The sequence below is a fragment of the Perna viridis genome, chromosome 9 (genome assembly GCF_037379345.1).
Source record: "Perna viridis isolate PV_CMFRI_1.1 ecotype Kerala chromosome 9, ASM3737934v1, whole genome shotgun sequence".
Taxonomy (NCBI): domain Eukaryota; kingdom Metazoa; phylum Mollusca; class Bivalvia; order Mytilida; family Mytilidae; genus Perna; species Perna viridis.
Genome location: NC_142453.1, coordinates 6751295 through 6774495, shown reverse-complemented (window position 1 = coordinate 6774495; position 23201 = coordinate 6751295). Strand labels below are relative to the sequence as shown.

The 23201-nt window shown below is 33.0% G+C and overlaps 1 protein-coding gene across 5 annotated transcripts in view; it reads right to left on the bottom strand.

The window, feature by feature from the left end:
• LOC148606488 (uncharacterized) overlaps window positions 1-22225 on the bottom strand; it is a 37815-nt gene extending 15590 nt beyond the window's left edge. For 2 of the 5 annotated variants that reach the window (XM_088543690.1, XM_088543691.1), the window contains exons 1-2: window positions 19243-19382; window positions 15187-15378 (exon numbers count right to left, since the gene is read on the bottom strand). In XM_088543690.1, the coding sequence (XP_088399816.1) occupies window positions 15187-15329 (143 nt within the window). In that variant the 5' untranslated portion in view covers window positions 15330-15378; window positions 19243-19382. Of the gene's footprint in view, window positions 1-565; window positions 716-15186; window positions 15379-19242; window positions 19385-21421; window positions 21508-22068 lie in introns of those variants that run through there. The other 3 variants (XM_088543693.1, XM_088543692.1, XM_088543694.1) reach the window with 3 other exon arrangements.
• Between the last annotated feature and the right edge of the window lie 976 nt (window positions 22226-23201).

Here is a 23201-nt window from a genome sequence, read left to right as displayed (position 1 = left end):
TGAGTGGATACTAGTACAGCGGATGGGCAAAGACTACTATGAAAATGTCATCAACAAACTGTAACAATATTATGCTGTCTTTCGGGAGAATTCACCTAATTTTTTTCTCATACTATTCAAAGTACCACGGTATAGAATAAATATTGAAATGATATCAACATTTGAAATTTGATTGCAATAATGATAGAGAAAGATTGACGTTAAAGTCAATTCTCCTACAGTCGTTTTTGTGGAAGGTATTTGAAATTAGATCTAAACAATACATGCAATTATATCATACTGACTTGTTAAAAGTTTCATTACTGAATGTTGGGAAACAATAATGAGGATTGGAAATAGAGTCAAAAAGGGTAAGTAGCAATCTGCAACCTAACGTAAACACGATTATATGATCTGTGCGTCGATCACGGCATCCGATCATTAATTTAAAGAACCACTCATGGTTTCGATATGACACAGAAGAATATTTTAGGAGATAAAAGAATTACTGCACAAAATTTGAAATCATGCTCATTTGAAATATTCATTCAATCCAATACAATAATGATTATGTTCATGTATTTACCTTCTCATTTCCATTATGTTAAAGAAATCCCCCTTGGCTATTGTGCAATTCCATGTATGGTTAAAATATATTACACTGTTTCATTTTCGTTTTAGTATCAAGTTGGTGAAATTCATTGATTACTTCTTTACGCCTTATAAATCTGAATAAAATTTATACATTTTAAACGACAATAAGGTTCATTAACTTTAATGCATTTTAAACTAATAACTTCCTACTGAAGAATTTAAAGTCTACTTCTAAAAGTTCAAATACCTATAATTAAGATGTGTATCGCTATTATGTATCGTTCCTACACAAAGTTGAAGAAGTATATTAGTTTAGACGTTGAAATATAAATGTGTTCCAAGCTGCAACGGACTACATATGTGATTACTTCTACCATTTGTGTAAGACTTGCCAGAGAAAGGAGAACTAGAAATCCAGTTGTTTCTTGAATTTTTCAAGACTATGTGAAGATGAGATGAAGAAACAGGGAAATTAGCAACTTAGTTGTCTTTTGGTACATGCTAATCTAGTAATATAATAAATCTGTGTTCATCTGTTTTTCAACAGCGCTATGGCATATTCTAGAATTGTTCTCAATCTATATATGAAGAAACGAAATATGTTTTACGAGGGTGTCCAAGCAAAAGCCAGGCAGTGGGTGGCACATGACAAATTTTGTTTTGAAAATTTTTTTTACCTATTTCATATGAAAAATGCACCTTTTTGGATGATGTTGAATGATGGTTTTTGGTTAACTGCAACGAGTGAAGAGAAATAAATTGCATAAAAAGCAATGTAAATCATTGAAAAAAGGGAGATTACTCTTTAATTTGAGTAAAATTTGACTGCTTTGTTAAGTAATATAAAATCATTTTCTGAGCCATCCATTGTAGATTTAAAACAAACTTTATCCTATTTAACATACATAACATGACATATAACATATTTGATCCTTTATCCTACATAATAACACCTATATAAACTGTCCCGTACTACCATACATCGTGTACTAAGTTACAGCTCTATATTAATCATACGAGGAGGAATGACCCTGTCAGCTAAAGCTATATTTTATATAGCCTAGCTGACCGAGTGGTCTAGGGCGCTGGGCTTTGTGCAGGCAGTGTTGCCATAGATGTCACAGCGGTACGGGTTCGAGTCCCGCGAAGGGAACGACCAAAAATTTGCATCGCAAATTTGACATATATATATATATTGAGAAAGAGAGAGACAGAGAGACAGAGAGAGCATTGGAACAAACAATTCAGTGGGATAAAAGTTAACCTGTATCATAGGATCTGCCTTTTTGCACATGGACATTCTCTAAGCATATAAGAATTACTTCGTTTATCAATTTTGGCCGTAATTTCTAGATTAACAAGACTGGTCAGCTCTTCAATAATATCAAATACAGTCATCTTTGTCTTGTATCTTATTAATATAATTATATATAACTCATTTGAATTTGTTTTTAATTTGAAATTAAATCATTGCTTTAACAAAGTTAAGTCTGAAGCGTTTTCAATTTGCATACTAACAACTGCGTCATGTGTAAATATTATTTATGTTTGGTGTTTGTTTTGAGAAATATTGGGGATTATGCACAATTAATCCTTTGGTTGTATGTGCATTCGAGAGCCAGTGTTTGTTGACAACGGTCTGAAATTGACTGCTGATGATTTCCGCACGAATGATTATTTGGATTACCCAATGTAATTATTAGAATATACTACAGTCAAAAGAGATTGAAATGATTAATTAATTCAATTGAGTAGTAATTATCATGCAGTATTGCTATTTAAGAAAAACTTCAGTGGTCCTTTTCACAAAAAAATAGTAAGTGTACAAATAGTCGTAAGTTATGACGTCATAGTAAATCAAAGTACTGTGACGTCATAACTTACGACTAATTTTACACTTACGATTTTTTTTTGTGAAAAAGACCACAGTACCTTACGCAACCACCTAAAAAACAAATTGATTTGTCTGTTGGGGTTTAACGTCCGAGCAGCAATATTTCAGCTATATTCAGACGATGAACATGAAATTGATGATAACATGAACATGAAATGATGATAAAACGAAAAAGGGATGGGACACTAGGATAATAGGGTCGACAAATTTTGATTGCCACTGGAAATAGGAAGAGGTGGGTAGGGTCGGGCAATTTAGCCTCCTGGAGAATATCACAGTAGGGTTCTTTAATGTGCGAAGAACGTGGCATCTTTCCAAACACGGTGCACCACTATGGTTTGCTGTCAGGTTTCCGTATTATAGCCTGACAACCCCAGCATGTAACACACCAGGGGTACCCCATTCCACCACCTGGAGCACACAACCTAGTTGCTGTGTGGGCAGAGAGCTAAGGTTCTGATAACTATTTAGTCGCCTTTTACGACAAGCTTAGTGCTGCTGCAGGCCTATTCTTTTGACACCCGGACCTGCACGGGGCAAAAAAAAATTGAAGTTGATAATCCATTTGAGAGACAGATACAACAACCGGTAACTAAACGAAATATATCAACAATGAAAAGAGTAATCAAGGAAACCAAGATTCAAGCAGAAATCAAAAGAATGTAATCCAGGGACAAAGACCAGACATGGAAAACAGATACACACAACAAAGTATCAAAAGTAATGAGCAACTCGAACTCCACTGAACCAGGTGCACCGGTAGAGTAAGCGTCCTCTGTTTTTTTCTAGAAACATCCGCCGAGTTGCTCATAAAATGTCAAGTCGTAGACGAAAAAGGAAAGGAAAAATATGACACGTTGAAAAATCACTTATTTTATTTGAAATAACTAATTCGATATTACTGGTACAGAGTAGATACACAGTCGTGCATTTGGTATAAGGAAAGTTGGCTGCTGTTGTCTTGAGCTTGAGGAAGAGTAATCAAGGGAACCAATAATCGAGCGAAAATCAAAAGAATACGCATATTCCAAGCATTAAGAAAAGACAGGGAAAACAGACGCACAAAAAACACGAAATAACAAAAATAGCACATACAAAGAAACAAAAGTAAATGAGCAATCCGCTCTCCAGTAAAAAAACTATGATTGCTGACCATGTGCACCGGTAGGGTAAGAGTCCTTAAACATTTGCATTCGATTTATTACAAATGTCCCCATTCTCTGTTTTACTGGACACACCAAATTTTAGCTCTGAGATGATAACACGTCTACTTACTGTGAAAGTACTATTGTTCGTGGAGTACCGATTTTCGTAGTTTTCGTGGGTGACCACGAGGTTTTATTTCCAATGAATAGGAGAATCCCATTGCTTATTGAAACCCCAAGAACCACTAATTGAAGAATCCATGAACTTGCGTATCTTTCCTAATCCACGAAAATTGGTATCCACGAATTAAAGTTCATTCACAGTAGACTATTTGCGTGACAACGAAGTTTCGTAATTTTAAAATCGGGTTTGATTAATTGAAGACACTGACGAATAACAACTGTGGATAATGATACTAATTTTTCCATCACTCAAATACGATATAAAACCTCAATTTTGAAACTAGAAACACCGTAAAACAGCTATTTTCGATCGACAAAGAATTCAGCTGTATGATTTTATTTGGAATTAAAATAAGCAGCCTTTAATTTTGTGTAAGGGACAGGCATCGGGGGGGTGGGAGATATTTTACTCGACTTCTCTTAGCTAACCAATTTAGTGGAAAATTGCTCGCTTTACGGTAATAATGATACACCACAAATTTGTCAACTGCAGTATAAATTGGCCTTTAGTTGATACCTCTAAAAATATAAAAAAAAATATAGAATTCTCTTTGCAATTAAATTTTATTGGAATATGATACAGCAGTATCCTGTAGATAAAACGAGCTTAATGAAATTACAATTGATGATTGCATCGGTAGGCGATTTTTATTGTGCAGTAATCACAAATCGGTGGAAAGATTGGCAGTTCGGACATTATCTAAACGTCAATTCTATGTCAAGGCTGAAATTATAATTGCAATGCCAGTAAAGGCATTGTCACAATCATATTGTGCTCCACATAATGGATATTAACAGTACAAGTCTGCATTAAAATCATAAAGCCTTTACACTGTAAAAATTTAATTATTGTGGTTAATACTTAAACATCTACAGTATCAAAAATGGTTTGTGCTTTACGTTGCATAAGATTACAGATATTGTCCATTTATATTTTGAAATAAATCAATGTGCAACTTGTCATCAGAAAAATATACATTTTATGAAAAAAGAAAAATAATTTAAAAACTGAACAAAATCAGCTTTCCTTTTGTAGTTAAAATGCTTTTGTCATCCTTGAATTGATATTGAACATTTATTCATAATGTTACTGTCGACAACTGAATGTTCATGTAAAAAACAAATACTATTAAATTGCTGTATTTTCAATCATTCAAAAAATCTCTTTGATCTCAAATAACTTACTGGTATGCAGGTTTGAATTATCAAGATTAATTAAATTACGTATTGGTTTTCGAATCATCAAATCTGGTGTCTGGTACGAGTATGTTTTTGTTTTTTTTAATCTTCCGAAGAAATTTGGTGTGAATGTCGGTGGGTATTTCTAGAAAAGCAGAGGATGCTTACCCTACCGGTGCACCTGGTCCATGCTCCAGTTTTTAGTGGAGTGCGAGTTGCTAATTTACTATTGTTGCCTTGTACGTATTATTTTGGGTTTTTTGTGTTCTTTGTCGTGTGTGTCTGTTTTCCCTGTCTGGTCCTAGTCACTGGGATACCTTCTTTTGATTTCCACTAAATTATTGGTTCCCTTGGTTACTCTTTGACAAGAAACAAATATGGAGCTCTACCTTGTATATGAATAATGCATAAAATAAGACCTCTGAAATACGCAAGTCAAAACCCGAATCCGATACATGAACTTCAACTCTATCAGTGGAATGTTAGAAAATGGTGTGTTAAAATAAGTGAATTGTCTTTTAAAACTCCTACAGTTAGTGAATTGTATGATTAAAAAAGTTTATTTTCTTTTTTAAGACTTTCAGTGGAATGTTAGAAATAAATGGTTTTTTTTAAGATTTAAGGAGGTAAACCTAGGGTAAGAATTCCAAATCATTGGAACGTTTGTATTCAGCATTTTACATCAATCTCATGTAAGAATCAAAGTAACTTGGACTGATTTCATTCTGTTTCAAAGGAAAGCTTGAACGGCTTTGATGAAATTGAATATGATACAAACATATCATTGATTTCCCTTATATCAAGAGATATTTCCCATATCCTAGGTCTACCTCCTTAATTGTCTTTTACAAGTAATCGGACAGTTGCAATTCATTTTTATAAATATGATCTACTTCGACCTAAAATAAACGTACTACTTATTTTGTGCATATAGAAATATTGAAACTGTAGTCGAGTTAGTAGTCATATTTTACACTTCCTGACCAGTGTGAAGAAAACGATTCACTCGGTGTATGTTTTTCTCAACGGATTGGTTCGAATTACATCAAACCAAGTTGCATTCGTTTAAATCGTTAAGCGAAAAAAAACTTTTAGGAAGTTTCCAGGAGTGAAACAGATAAGAAAAAAATCACTAGACAAACCAAATGTAACACTGCAGGTTGTATTAAACTAAATTTAGACGTTCGCGACATGTCTTTTTTTTCTATTATTATTATTATTATTAAATTATAAAATGCTCAGCACTTTCACTATCTTACTTTCTTGTACTTATATATTTAACACTATATCTCATCACTGCCTGATTTTTATATACACCGGCACTTAATTAATATTTTAATCATTAAGCTTTATTATGTTAGACAGCTTTAATTATAATTAAACACCGTCAAAATATCGATATGATTAAATGTGTAAAAATTGTGAGTAAATCGAAATTCAATTTAAGGTCAAAGAATATGGTAGCTTTCTACAATCTGTTCGTTGATAAGGAGTCCATCCTTACTTGCAATAAACAGTTCAATAGCCTAAAGCAATAGTTGCAAACGTTATGTATTTTCATTAACAGTTGAGGTATTAATAACAGGTTCACTCAAGCGTCATGCAAACGGCGATTAGTCCACATGTTCGACACTTTTGTTAAGAGTAATACTGAGAATCCATCCAGAATACCACATTAATGATTTGAACGGGTCATAGTTTTCCTTTCCTCGTTTGTCTACCCCGGACTTGACTTTTTATGAGCAACTCGGCGGGTGTTTCTAGAAAAGCAGAGGACGCTTACACTGCTGGTGCACCTGGTCCATGCTCCCAGTTTTTAAGTGGAGTCTGAGTTGCTCATATGCTTTTGTTACTTTGTATGAATGATTTTAGTTACTTATGTTCTTTGTTGTGTATGTCTGTTTTTCATGTCTGGTCTTTGTCCCTGGATTACATTCTTTTGATTACCGCTAGAACCTTGGTTCCCTTAACTACTCTTTGAAATTTATCTACAGTAATGAAAAAGCCTGCGAAAGTGGAGAAAAAAATATTACTTATGGATTGCTCAGTTTTTAAAAAGTTGACGGGAAATATTTTTAGTTTAAAAATTGTGACTAACTATAATTATAGGTGAATTAGTACTTTAATATGGTTTCATCTATGTTAAAAAGTAGAATTATTAATAGCGGTATATACGGGAAAATTTCAAGACAACAAAAAGGACGATAGTAGAACGAGTCACGAGAGTAGCTTAAAATAGGGCATGCTAAATAAATACAAAATACCAATCATATATATATATCGCAAATGTCGATATGTTGTACACATGTTTCAATGAGTAATTGCTCATCAGCAGATTAGAATAAAATATATAGAACTACATCCAAAACATAATTGTATAACCCTATATAAAAAATATATATTTACAGATTTTCAATACGTCTCCCGTAATATATAAAATCCTACAAAATTTGGGGTTTATCGCCCGAGCAGGTATATTCAGGCGATGAACATGAAGTGGATGATAAAATGAACATGAAATGAAAAATGGATGGGAAACAAGGACAATGGGGTCGACAAATTTTGATTGCCACTAGAAATAGGGCGAGGTGGGTAGGGTCGGGCAATTTAGCCTCTTGTGGCGGAGCCCTATGGTTCCTACTTCTAGAGAATACCACAGTAAGGTTTTTAATGTGGGAGGAACATGGCATCTTTCCCACCAGGGTGGACCACTATGGTTTGCGGTCAGGTTTTCCGTATTATATCCTGACACCCCCAGCATGTAACACACCGGGGTACCCCATTCCACCACCTGGGGCACACAACCCAGTTGCTCTGTGGGCAGAGCGCCGTAGCCCCTGGCTAAGGTTCTGAGCACTATTTAATCGCCTTTTACGACAAGCGTAGCGCTGCTGCAGGCCTATTCTTTTGAGAGATTGTGGAATATTCGGATGGACAGAACCGGTGTAATTATGATTGAAATGGGGAAAATATATGTCCTTGAATGAAATTTATACATTTGTCTATTTTTGAAATTTGGTTATTGGAATAATAAGTTCACTTTGCATACATGAGACGTTTTGTTTTCTAACCATTACGTTACCGTTGATAAATGACTGCAAATTAATTAAGGAAGTGTGTTAAAACTTTTAGGACTTACATTATGATGAAATAATTGCAAAATCATATATATTGTTTAATTATTGATTAAATTTGTCATATGCAACCAATTGTTCCTATACAGTGAACCTTTGGGATTAAGCGATATTGATAAACGTGTAATAATGAAATTGACTGCTGATAATACACGGAAATGCTAGTTGTAGGTAAACTGGCAGAATGAATATTATCGATACCAAGATCTTTAAAGTAAAATCAAAGAAATACGGGATTAAAATCGTGATATTATTTCAATTAACAGTCAACCCATTATAAAAAAGAACATAGCAACCAACTGAAAACACTTAACAGCACCTGAATGGAATTAACTTAAAATTGATTCCATAAACCTCCTGTTCCCCATTCTCGATAGAAATCATCCATTCTGCATAGCGTCACCATAGCATTTTCACTTATATATTATTACATTTATCAACTAAGAAACTTTAGTTTTCGTTGTAAAGCATTTAAACTATTGTTTTAATTAAATTTGATATATTAGGAAGTAGATATACTTTAAAACTGATTTCCGTTCTAGAGAGTAATTAGGGGGACAAAAATTCTAGCGGAAATCAAAAGAATGCAATCCAGGGATAAAGACTCGACAGAGGAAATAGACACACACAACAAAGGACATGATATAACCAAAATAGCACGTACAAAGAAACAAATGAGAATGAGCAACTTGGACTACACTCAAAACTGGGAGCATGGACCAGGTGCACCGGTAGGAAAATCGTTCTGTGCTTTTCTTTCTAGAAACACCTACCGAGTTGCTTACACGAAGTGCAGTCAGGGGTAGATAAAAGAGAAAAAAGAAAACTAATATACGTTGAACAAATCGCAGTTCTCATGGTGCAGATTATCTCCAATTTCCCATTCCAAATGTACCCCATACATTGATTGTCAATTTTTAAGCTGTTAGGTTTTAGTCTTCTATATTATATCATAGTTTTGATTGTCACTTTTTACGCAGCTATCAATATATCATTATGAACCCTCTGGATGATTTCGTTGCTCAAATGTGAGGAATAGAAAGATATAATTCAATTGTGTACCAGCTGTCATGGATTTTAATCCAATAGAACTTTCTACCCTGTGTTGTGCGCTTTTATCTTAGTGTATAAATCATTTATTTTCGTGTATTAATGTTTTGCATTCCTTGAATTGTCTTCTTTCTTTCGTGGATATATATCTGAATTTGTTATGGCTCGTACCATAAGGAATGTTTTATAGGGATAATACGAATACAAAAGTACCATACACATTGAAAATTTCTGTTATCTGTACATCTGTTTCAAGAAGTATTCTCTCATTACCAACATCAGAGCTAAATATATAGGAAGATCAAATCCAAAAATAAATTCTATACCAGAAGCACTCAAAAACAAATGTATCGAAATAGGGAACCAAATCCAGCACCAAGAAGTTCTACAAAGTTCAATATTAGAAATGAAGCCACATTAAATTAGGACTTTTGAATTTTGTAATTAAGGAGATAGACCAAAGGTAAGGGACACAACTCTTACAAATCATTGGAACGCTTGTATTCAGCATTTTACATCAATCTCATGTAAGCATCAAAGTAACTTGGATTCATTTCATTCTGTTTCAAATGTACGCTTGATAGGCTTAGGTAAAACTGAAAATGATACAAACATATTACTGATGTCAAGAGTTATTTCCCTTACCCTAGGTCTACCTCCAGTAAGTTTGTTTGTTTGTTTGTTGGGGTTTAACGTCCGAGCAGCAATATTTCAGCTATATTCAGACGATGAACATGAAATTGGTGACAATATGAACATGAAATGATGATGAAATGAAAAAGGGATGGGTCACAAGGACAATGGGGTCGACAAATTTTGATTGCCATTGGAAATAGGGAGAGGTGGGTAGGGTCGGGCAATTTAGCCTCTTGTGGCGGAGCCCTATGGTTCCTACTCCGAGAGAATACCACAGTAGGGTTCTTTAACGTGCGAGAAACGTGGCATCTTTCCCAACACGGTGCACCACTATGGTTTGCGGTCAGGTTTTCCGTATTATAGCCTGACAACCCCAGCATGTAACACACCAGGTGTACCCCATTCCACCACCTGGGGCACACATCCCAGTTGCTCTGTGGGCAGAGCGCCCTAACTAGGGTTCTGAGCACTATTTACTCGCCTTTTACGACAAGCTTAGCGCTGCTGCAGGCCTATTCTTTTAACACCCGGACCTGCACTGGGCACCTCCAGTAAGAAACGAACATTGGGTATATATTGGTACGCTGTAATCACAATATTAACAGTTTCAAGATATAAGAAACTAATCTTTTTGTACAAATATGATATCATTCGTTCAGCTATTTGTTTGGGACTGTCTTTTTAATGCTGATTGTTCTATTATATATCTGTTGTGTAATTGTATGAATTTAAAATATATAACAATATTTTGATACAGTTGTGTCTATAAATATATCAGTAATATATTTTAACATGGCACGTATTGCATTCATATTGTTAAAAAGATCTTTATTCAACTACAGTTTTGAGCATTATGGAGGTAATATTAATTCATAACTAACACAAAAGCTTATTCTTGTCGACTGTCAATTTTAGATTCTAATTTTATCTTTTTTTTTAATTATTAAATTCCATTTGTAAAACATGAAATGATATTAAGCTAGCACAATCGTTATCCGACACTACATCTCAACGGTTCTTTTATAAAAAAAAATTTCCGATAACTCTTTTTACTTAAATTAAAATACAGCTCTTTCATGGTGTTATCTCAAAATTTACACTATGTATAGGAAAAATGTCCAACACATAAGAATCATTTTATTTGCACCATATGATAATCATATACTTTTGTTTAATATGATTATCGCATGATTATCATATGTTATCCACAAACATACATGTACGATTGTCATATGTTTTCAAGCCAAAGTTAAGATATGAGAATCATATAATAATATGACTATCATATGTTAAATATCATATGATTATAATATTATTATCATATAACTCGACCACCATATGATAATCATATGTGGCACATTTTGCTTTGTACAGTCCATTTACCAACGAACCAATAACACCATTTCACCATTTGACCCATCCCCAAATAAATCCCTGTAAAAAACAAATATTGAATTTACATGTATCATTGCCCCTTCCCTTACCGACCTGACAGGCAAACTCTGGGAAATGGCCAAAGGAAATAGCCTAAAGAAGGAAAGTTTATTTAATAAATGGAAATAATATAATCCAAGCCAACCAATGTTGTCATGGAAACAAACGCAAAGGTTCTGACTAGACAGGGGCATTTTCGATGGAAACCATGGTTCATACCATGTTATACACCGCGCTTAAGGAGATAGACCTAGGGTGCAGGACACAACCCTTACAAATCATTGGAACGTTTGTATTCAGCATTGTACATCAATATCATATAAGCATTAAAGTAACTTGGACTTACTTCATTCTGTTCCTTGACAGGCTTTGGTGAAATTGAATACAAGCATATCACTTTTTCAGGAGTTATGTCCCTTACCATAGATCTACCTTCTTAACCTCCCAATTGCGTTGCAATAAAACACAATATTATCATCGGGCAAGTTGGCAAAATCAGCAGTCAAAACAGTACTGACAGTAAATTAAGTATGATGAGTTTAATATTGTGAATATCCATCTTCCATAATATTTTGTCAGAAACATATTTGATACTTTCGTACACCATTCTTTTACTTATTATCATACAAAATTCCCCTTTTCCCATTACCCTATGCTAAAACTATTTTCCTTTTTACCATTGCTTTATAAAAATATTCTTCCACTTAAGTCCCAAACCAAGAAACAACGAAACCCATTGTTAATGCACAAATGTTATCCTTATTAAATGTACTTTATTATATTGTCGATCAACTCTTTACAATATGAATTATGTTTAACTTCAAACTAATACTGAAGAATATGCGCGATATCATTTCCGGTCCATAATACACAATAGAACGGATTGCTTTCATTCAAGACCGTTTTTATTCAATATGTTGCTCACATGCACATATTTTAATGTACTAGAGATGTATTGCTAGGATTGACTTATGTGAAAATTCAGCTGTTAATCGCTGTAAGAATTAGCCAGTTGTTTAAACCTGGTGGAAAAAAAAAAAACACGTAAGTATTCAATGAAATCTCATTCAAAATGTTATCTGAAATCGTTTTCCTACATCCTCTTGACATATTTAAGATGAATGACCATAAACCATGTGCCCACATTGTCAAATTCGTGTGTTTAGTCTGAGCATGATTCATTATTTTGCTCTTCTTTTTCTATTTTGCCTGATTCTTACTGATTTACTTATATACGTCAATCGTATTTTCGTCTGATATTTCCTTTCCATTATTGCTATCGAAATATGCATGTCCAATATCTAAACAAATCAAATAAAAGTTCTGTATTGTCATATAACATCTTGAATGAGATTTCATTGAATACTAACGTGTTTTTTTCCATCAGGTTTTAACCACTGCCTAATTCTTACAAAATACGGGAAGGAATCCAGGACGAACTAGTAAATGAAGTATAGGAAAAATAATCATAGTTCACAGAAACGTTGTATTTATGATCCACATCAAGATGAAAGTAATGTTTTGCTTTTATCAAATGGTAATTTACACGAATATTAACCCCAGACGACCCATTGTTCAAAAACGTATAAAAGAGATTAAACGTTGCATATAGATAGCTAGTTTCGGTCAAGTCGTTCTCTGAAGTGTTCGTTGCCTTTTAAAGTTGATATTTAAGCATTGTTATCAGTGCTTTTTCATATCATATAATTATTTCTAAATGCCAAGTGTTTTATATTGAAATTTGAACAATATAGTTCAACTCTAATAACACTTAACATAGTTAGATCAGCAATATATTTTTCTTATAAATATATTTTCCTGTAGGATTTTGATTTATAAACTTACCGTTAAACACCGAATAGTGAAAAATAAGTCCCAAATTCTAAAGTCACCAAACTTCGACTTTGACTTAATGCAGTATTTCGAACACTAAAACAGCTAATTTCTATAAAGCCTTGTTCACAGAATGTGGCTAGCTATACCTACAGATTATCAAATCATCAGCATATAGCCTTTGTTTACAATAAACAACTATCCTGTCTTTATTGTGTATCTACCCTACGTCGTATTTCAATTGAATGACCCGGTCGAATGCCTCGCAAAACTCATTGTTTATTAGTGTTTTGAAGTTACGGTTTGTACGTCCGTAATCACTCGCATCATCGGGTTTAACATGACGAGTTTTAATGTTTTAATTGAAATGCAGCTGTGAACAATGAGTCGTTAATAATAAGATAATGTATGCTTAGTATTTCAATATTTATAATGGCAGTAGCTGCATCAGATGAACGGACTTCCTAGTAATTCTGACATTTGTTATGTGACAATTATTGCCATATTCTACTTAAGCTACGAAATGATTATGAATTTTATTCTTCCATGTTTCCGTGGTATGAATTACAGTGTCGGGAATACTTTTTTGTACTTAGGCAGATATAGTCTGTATTAAAATACATTGTGCCACATGTATGGTAAGGACAAGCGACAGGCCCAGTTTGATGTTATTATATCAAAAAAAAATAAAATTGTTATCTCAATGAAAATAATTCAAGATACCCAAAAAAGCAACTAAATTCAAGATCAGGAACGCGAATATGTTTGCATAAAGAGTTCGTTTTCATACAAACATTCATGATACAAATGTAATTATATAGTATATATTGTTATAAAATGGGTATTTTCCTATTAATCCGGTATAAAGTCCAAGTACATTGCTAGTTTGTCATGAACTCCCCATTTCATAGCACACATCATCTATTTCCCAAGCTTCCTCTTGGATTACACTATCAAGTAAAACTTGATAAAGATTGCGCTTATTTATCAAGATCTCTGTCTGTTAAAAGGACTTGGTCATTCAGGGACGACAGAATGACCTTTGTTTTATTACGATGAGAATAGTATTCCCTCTATTTTAATTCTCAGATATTTTTGTCAGTTTTAATTCATTACAGTGCTTAGTAGAATCCATCAGCAAGTAATGATAACTTTCTGTTCAGTTAATTTGAATAATGACATGATATTCTTGCTGATAAAGAAGTCCAATTACACACGCGTTGGTTTTTTTTCCTATTACGCATCAATAATGCATACAGGGATATGACACAATCTAATATGATGTTTTCCCTTTTACGTTGAACCTTTTATTTGTTTTTTTTGTTTGTTTGTTTTTTTGTTTTGTTTTTGTTTTGTTTTGTTTTGTTTTGTTTTGTTTTGTTTTTGTTTTTTTTTTTTTTTTTTTTTTTGGGGGGGGGGGGGCCCCCCCAACTCAGAACAAGATCACGTGTAACATGGAGTCCTAATTCGAAGAATCGGGTGTTTCCTATGACATTACCATGGTAACTGAAGAACACTCCCAAATGCGAAATACAAATTAAAACCATTCAAATTACATGTACAAGAAGATAGACTAAATCCTTGTTACTTAAATTGTGGTTTCTATCAGTCGTGATGCTTAGGATAATTTCTTGTAAATTAAACGTCTACATGTAGCAGTTTAATTTCATTAACTCTCGAAAATTACGTTCTTCGGGTTATTGTATTTGAACTAGGGGAGATAATCCTTGTTTGAACAGAACAGAAATGGTTACAAGATATATAGACATGTGTCACTATGAACAGTAAATATGTAAATGACAAAATCAGTACTTTGAAAAATAAAACGAAGAAGAATTTCGAAGCAATGACGAAGTTTTGACAAAAACAAAATAAACGTCATGCATAAACAAAACAAGCAGCGATCAATTTAAAGGGGAGAGTAAGCATTCGAGTGATTTCAAAATATGGTGGTACAAAATATAGCATGTCCCTGCTCCAAAGTAGTTGAAAAAAAGTTTCATGAAATTGACCATTTCCATTAATCTGATGGGCTGATTTGTAAGTATTTGAAGATAAAATTATTTGGGAGAAGTTTAGAAAACAAAACAATTTTCTGCTACGAAACCATTCTAGGCATACATACATTCGAATCTGGACTGCATCTGTCAGAGAGTGAGGTGCATGGCTATGAGAATAATGAGGATCATCGGACATATCGACGTTCCTCTTCGTAGAACTTATTGATATTAACTCTCCAACGCAAACATTGAAATACAATGCTTTCATTTATCATCTATCGATTTCACTTCACAATTTTCTTGTTCTCAAGTAGTACCTTTTAATTAAAAAAATTAATTCTACTCCAACTGATATGAAGGCTGTTACGTGACGTATTACAGATTATCTATCAGTAATTAATCATTGTCACTATAATTGGCGTCAGAGAGTACAAGGTAAATATTGGAAAAGAAGGTAGAATTATTTGTTTATGCATTTCCAATGCAAATGATTAGAAAATCTAAATAACGCCTCCAAAAAATATCGGGAAACACAAATGAAATTTTTTCATCAATATATCATTAATACTATCAAGGTCATGCATGTCATCAAGGCTCGTGTCTAATTTGAGCAACAGACCCTTTTGTGCTAACGTTTGGGTAGTAGATGAGCATGCGTCGAGCATGCTCAATATACACTTCCGCGAGGAAAATTCTTTTGTTCTACCCAAGCCCTACCTCGCGGAAGTGTCTATTGGGCATGCTCACCAACTTACCACAAAAGGGTCTATTTGATTAATTGAAATGAAGTGCATAAGATGTAGAAAAAAATACACAGTAAAACCCGTGTTAACCGCGAACCCTAAATAATCCGAAAACCTTCTAAACCAGACACTTGCAATGTCCCTTCTTATAAAGTTTAAATATATTTGTAACTTGATAAACTGAACACGTGTCTAACCCGAACTAATCTTAAAGCCTGAATAATATCGGTTGAGACATATGTTTCAGTGTATTTACTAAAATGTCTGTAAATGTCTGTAAAATGTCTGTAAATCTGTGAAATGTCTGTAAATGTCTGTAAATTTATATGTGGTAATTTGTATCACAATTGTTTTGCAAGTCATTTTTACGATTTTCTCTCGTATTCATTTTTAATATTTTAAAACATTTGTTTCGCTTAACTAGGGATGCGTTTAGCAGTTGCACAATGTTCAGTACAATTAAAAAAATATTTGCAGACATTTTAACTATTATATTGGGAACTTTAAAACTAAATTATTTTTTTTTTAAATCATGCTTCAAAATAAATTTATCAATAATTTAGCCGGTTATCAAAGTAATATTATTTTTTTCTAGCATTGTATTTCATTTTTCTTCTAAATAAGGACCGTAATCAGGAAAATAAATTTTAAAGTTCAACCCATCATATACAAATACCATAGTATTACCGCGTAAGGTTCCCATATTCAATTTGGCGTAGTTATTGGTCCGAGACTAGCCATATTGGACTGATGTGTAGCCGTAGTCCAGTATCGCCAGCCGAGGACCAATAGCTCAGTCAATATGGAAAACCTTACGAAATTATACCTTTATTGACTAACTAATCAAATTCGTCATATTATTGGCCTGATATCCCGTATTGGCGCACTTTTGTATTTTGTATTATATTGGCATTTTGATTATATTTTTAAACTAATATTTGAGCGTTGGTCAATAATATTGAGTATTGTTTAGCACGCGGAAAACTGTTTTGTATAACCTACTCCCATGAAAAAATATCATGCTCCTCAGAGTAACATTGGAACTACAGTACTGATCACGTACTTATATTCATTTTCAAAACATGGGTACATGTATATCATGGAGAACAATACATGTATATAGTCCATGGTCATATACAAAAATAATAAATCAGGTATGAATTAAAAAAATGGATTCATACCATTGTCCTTAGCTAAACAAGAATTTTATAAAGCAATATATGGAAAAACACTCTACAAATCTGACAGTTTTTTTCTAAATTAATTGTAAAGTTTTTTTTTTTAATTTACAGGATCTATCAAGCTAATTTACTTTAGTGTGTAGTAATACAATATTGAAACACTTAAGTAGCAGTCTTTATAAAATTCAAACAAGAGTTGATTTGTGAATGTCAAATGCCCATCGAATTAATTTTAATTCTAATTCAGAAATAGTTACAGACCATATAACCAGTCTTAGTTTGTCACTTGGTTGTTGCACTTTCAAGATACCAAATATGTAGATTGTGTTTGAAATTGGCACTTTACAAGAAATATGTTTGATTTGATTTTAAGTATCAGTCTTTATAAAAATCAGACAGGAGGTGATTCATGCATATCAAAACCCCACCGATTTCACTTTTATTTCTTGTTCAGAAACCGTTACAGATCACATAACCAGTCTTAGTTTTTCATTTGGTTGCGCTTTTGAGATAATTTTTTTATAGATTGTACATGAAATTATCACTTTACAAGAGTTATTGTTCTTGATTTGATTTGATTTGATTTGGTTGGTTTTAGTGGGAGGTTAAAGTGTAGTTTTCTCAAAAGTACAGATCTAAATAAAGAAAGGGCTATTGTCACATAAAAATTTAGCATATGTAGACCAAAAAACATTGTGTGATCCATGGGTTTTTCTACACCATGAATCACCTCGCCATAGCCAGTGTCTGAATTTTAGATGGACAGGTACTTATTGGGAGATGGTTTTCTCAAAATTTTCTGATTACAGAAAGGACTGTCGGTACGCCAAAATACAGCATATGTAGACCGAAAAAGCATCTTAAGTTCGGTGAGATTTTCTACACTATGAATCACTTCTACCATAGGCAGTGCCGGAATTTCATAGACAAAAATCTGCTACTTGTACTTACGATATATCAAAAAGGCGTATAAAAAGCACGAACTCAACAATTTTTGCTTTCAAGTGGTATAGCATTAATAAGAAGTACTAAATACTTTAACAGCTTTTCTCACGAACATTTTAAATATTTACGTTTTTAAATTTCTCACCTGAAGTTGCGTTAGAATGACACAATATTACTGTGTATTGTGATTTAAGACTTTTTGTTAAGAGGTTTTGTCGAGATAATGCTTGTCGCTGGCATTATGACACAAATTCTAATTTTATTATAGTCCAGTAAAACTGTTGTTTTGTTTGCATAAGAATTTTCTTAAATGTATTGATCGGATTAAAAGGCTTCTGTCACTGTTTTTAGGGTTAAATATGTGGTAATTACATGTACATGTATTACGATTAATGTCACAAATATCTTGGAATTGTATAGACTTCAGATCTCATTAAAACAAACTAGGGGCTGATTCAGAAAGTTATAAAGGGATTTTTATCCTAAAATTTATAAAAGATAGGGTGGGAGTTCCAGTCAATTGTCTAATTTTATTGTCCTAATTTTGCAAAAGATTTTCCAATAAAAATTGGACCATCAGACCCTCCATTCTTTTCGGCAACTGAATAAGCTTCTGCCTTTTAAATAATTATTGTAAAAAATCTTGAATGTAATTAACAAAGTATCACTCATTTGATAAGTAGAGTGTGGATTGACAAAATCACCAACAAAATATTATCTAATGAAAAAAATATTTAGTGTGTGAAAGCACAAAAAAACCCAGTTTTATCTTTGATCCTGTATGAAAAAAAAATAGAGAACAAACAACTCTTAGTTACCGTCCTGCCTTTTCATATTTGTACCCCACCCCACCCTTATTTATGTTTTACTATCTGAGAAGGACTTAGAGCTGCCATGGACCTGTCCTTCTGGCCGTTTTAAGACAGTTTGTATGATCTAATTCTTCATCGCAGTAAAATACAGTTTCGTGAGATTCTTTTAAGGAGGTAGACCTAGATTAAGGGACGCAACTCTTACAAATCAGTGGAACGTTTGTATTCAGTATTTTACATCAATCTCATGTAAGCACCAAAGTAACTTGGACTGATTTCATTATGTTTCAAATGAAAGCTTGAAAGGTTTTTGTGAAATTGATTGTGATACAAACATATCACTGATTGCATTAGTTATGTCCTTTACCCTACGTCTACCTCCTTAAAGTTTTTTTTTAATAACTACAGCAAGTAATCTGTTTTATTATTCACACCTCATCTTTTCATTTCACATATTCCCCCCCCCCATTTTTTCCAATAAACAATATTGCGGAACTGACCTTGCATATCTTTGACTAAGTTCGTCGTTAGAAATTGTTGCTGGCGTCGGAGTGTGCTTCCGGTTCAATCCCGTAGCGTAGAACAATGTCCCTGGCACTAAACTAGACATACTAATTAGAAACCCTTCTCATACCAAAATATCTGAAAAGTTTGAATTGAGAACATGCTCACAATGGGAAACTGTATGCATTAAACTGAATCAATATGTAAAATAAATAAGGATATAGGATTTCATTGTTACACTTGAACTCTTGACAAAACAAAGTATTTGGGTGTTTGTTTGGGAACTTTGTGTAAATTAGAAACGATGGTGTGTATTAAAGTTAGACTAGAATACTGATCTACATACACGTATTAACAGTTTTGTAAGCATTAACATGTGTGTCTGTCCGTACAGCTCGACAATAAATGTAGACAAAATATGTATTTGAGCCTTCTATAAAGTACATTTGGTGTGGTTCCCATCCATAAGTATCCGTTGCCAAAAAATTAAAAACTATAATATGAGGTAAAAATGAAATTTAAAATAAAACAATGACAAAACACTTCCGGTAGAAATGGATGTATAGGCTCTTGGTCTTCGCGGGTTTGGTCGATAAGAGTATTATATAATCTAACACTGTGACAGTATTCCGAGGATTCAAATAACAAATTTTAATACCTTTGTATATATGAGTACTTTTCGAAATTACCACTGTGAAAATATAGTTTAAACAATGTTTCTGTGTGTTTTATACTCCGGGTACTGCATAATTTATTAAAGAATATTATTTTTCATTTTCTTTCGTGAGAAATGAACCACAAGATCAATATTACATCCATGGATCTGAAGTAACAAATGAAAACGTAACTAAAGGCACAGTACATATTCTTGTCAACTAAAAAATGTCGTTGAACTCGAACCTCAAAAACCAGTGGGATGTTTGATATTAGACCCACACAATTATAGATTAATAAAGCGATCTGTCACAGAAAAAATAATTCTTTTCCCGTCTGGGATCTTTTGTCAAAACTTTAAATTTTATTAGATTTCTGTTATATTGTGGCTCAAAATTAAATTAAATAAAAACAGTGGGTCAATTTATCGATTTTTACTTATAGAGAGATTATATAGTTTGAAACATATTACGTTTTAACTAAATGTGGTCAGGAAATGCCTTATACAAATGTAGCTTATGAGGATTTTTCCTTACATAACCATGATTTAATTACGTAAAAGATTCTTCGATTTGGTGAGGCGAGAATGAGTCTTTAATCCTCTTCTAGAACCTACATGTATCGCTTTTGATGATTTCCATATTTTAGGTTATCGCCCCTTAACTTTCCTAAAGCATTTTAGTTCACATAAATACAATTTCTTTAATCTAACAATAAATAAAATTACAAAAGGGAGACAATTTTGATGGACAGAAAAAAAACCACATCAAATACAGAAAGTATACTCAGGGGCAGACCAAGACCTCTTTGAAAAAGAGGGGTGCCAGCCGGCGTTTCTCTAAACATGAAAATGACAAATTTCCTATAAAAGGGTGTGTCAACCCCTTGCACCATCCCCTGGATCCGCCACTGGCATAATTATATTCAAACATAAGCATTTTCAAGGGAACTAAACAACTTCGGATAGTTCGGATACATCATAAGCAGTATATAGTAATATAAAAAAAGGGGGTAATACTGAAGATAACACCAGGCAATGTATGATACGAAAAGTATGATACGGAAAGGGCTACATCTAGAGATATACATTACAGAAAATACAAAGGGCAAACATGTATATCTTTTGGTGTGTATTATTTTGAGTGTTTAAAAGGTTTTATAATGTTATTACGAATTGACAACTCAAAAGTGAAAGGAAACGACAGATTACATAATTAGTATACACTAAGTAGTAATAGCAAATATTCTAAACACGAAATGTGTTTAAAAGTATAATTAAGGCATGATTTAATGGTACAAGTGTCGTTGATATATACATTTGTATTATGTCGTTGTAGTGACACAATTTGTGAAACTACAATATACATGTATCTTAATTGATTCCAGTGTTGCCATATTATTACGGAGAAAGGCTATCGTTCTTTGCGAGTCAATTTATAAGGGATGTCTTAAATATATTCTATCCATGCACCTAAGTTGTGATACCATTTTCTTAAAATGAATAAGCCAAGATCAACCTACAAAGTAATTCCAGCTCTTTATGGTTATTGAATGAGTTTTGCCGACTTTCTTTTGTGTGCCTTTAGATAATGTGTAATGGTTTTTACCTAGACCAAATAGAAAACTGCACTTACGACAAAAAGAAATGAAAGCCACAAAAACGTGAGGTGAAGTGTCTTTGTTAATTTTTAGTTTTGTATCCGCATTAATTTGCATCTAAAGATTAATAAAAAGATTGGTTGAAACATACATGTATCCTAAGGCGAACTGAAAATTCAAACAAAATTGGAGGAGAGACTCTTAAAAAGCTGGAAAATTATAGTGTAAAAGATGCGTTCGGTTATATTTTTTCCTCTTAGCTTTTAAATACATGAAAAATTTAACGGCAAACATCACAGTCTAATTGGAAATTGGATTATAAAGAATTAAAACATACATAAGTATGAATTGAACACTTGACAAGCTAACGGTATATATATACTTTATATTGTGTATTATATTAAACTATTGAAAAGATAATCAATTTAATACGAATGACTTAATATTAAATGGAAACACTACGAAGATCTGATAGATAAATTTACATATGTTGACAATATCATCTCACACGTTAGAAAATGACCTTTGAAATTATTCTACAGAATAAATAAAATATGAAACCATTTTACCTTGTTAAATAAATGCAAATCCTATGTTTGGAAGACTTCCACTGGGTAAACATTAAACTTATTCTAATATCAGACACACCATGGGGGCAGCCATGTTAAAGACGTATAGTCTCACCATGGTTTCAAGGGAATGAAATGTACACGGCGTAAATACTGATATAGACTTTAAATGGATAATCTCACACTTGCCGTTTTTTAACAAGAACCTATAACAAACCTATCATGTTTTGTATTGAAAATCAAATTAAATTTAATTGTAGACTTTTTCTAAAAGGCCTTTGATTAATGGTGAATAGTGGACCGTTTAAAGATATTTATTTGGACCAATATAAACAGGAAAGTAATTTAAATTGTAAACAAGGACTACTGGTGTAAAATATTGAATTTAAAAAAACTTAAATAAATAAATACTGCAAAAATTTAATAACCTCCTATTGCATAACATTCAATTTCAGATCAATAGATATAAAACCTCGGAGAAATCACTTTCCAATTTTGGTGAAATGTCTTTGTGCAGAAGTTGGATTCTATCCATGTTTCATCTGAGGTTCCTTTGAAAGTAATGTAATGATAATATGTTGTGATTAATCAGATGTGTAAGTCAAGATTGAATGATTTGTAATACGGATTTGAGAATTCCCCATCAACCGACTCCTTTAGATTTAAAATTCATGTAGACTTTTAAAACTCTTAATTTCTAATTGTTGGCAAATACTTTTACCCTGTTTTGCCGTCGTAAATTATTGTATAAATAAAGATGTTCTTTTAAACTTTCAATGAAAATACATTCAGATTGAAATTTGTAGCTGTTGTTTTCAGTCGTATAGAATCATAGAAAATGGAATGGTAGCAAATTATGATTGTTTTTGAAATTAAGCAGACGACATGTAATTCGGTAGTTGTTGGCCCCGTTTTCCGCCAATTGACTCTCGAAGTTTAGCAAAAGCTTTCATAGTTCGTATGAACTATGAATTCAAAAGTAGCAATGTAGGGTGGTGTTCAATAACGTTGGACATATGGATGTGTATCATTTTACTATACATTGCAGTTGTAGATATAAAGATCATTTATAATTATCCATGCTTTTTGCTACTGAAGACATCCATACAGCGCGGACATAATATCATATTACC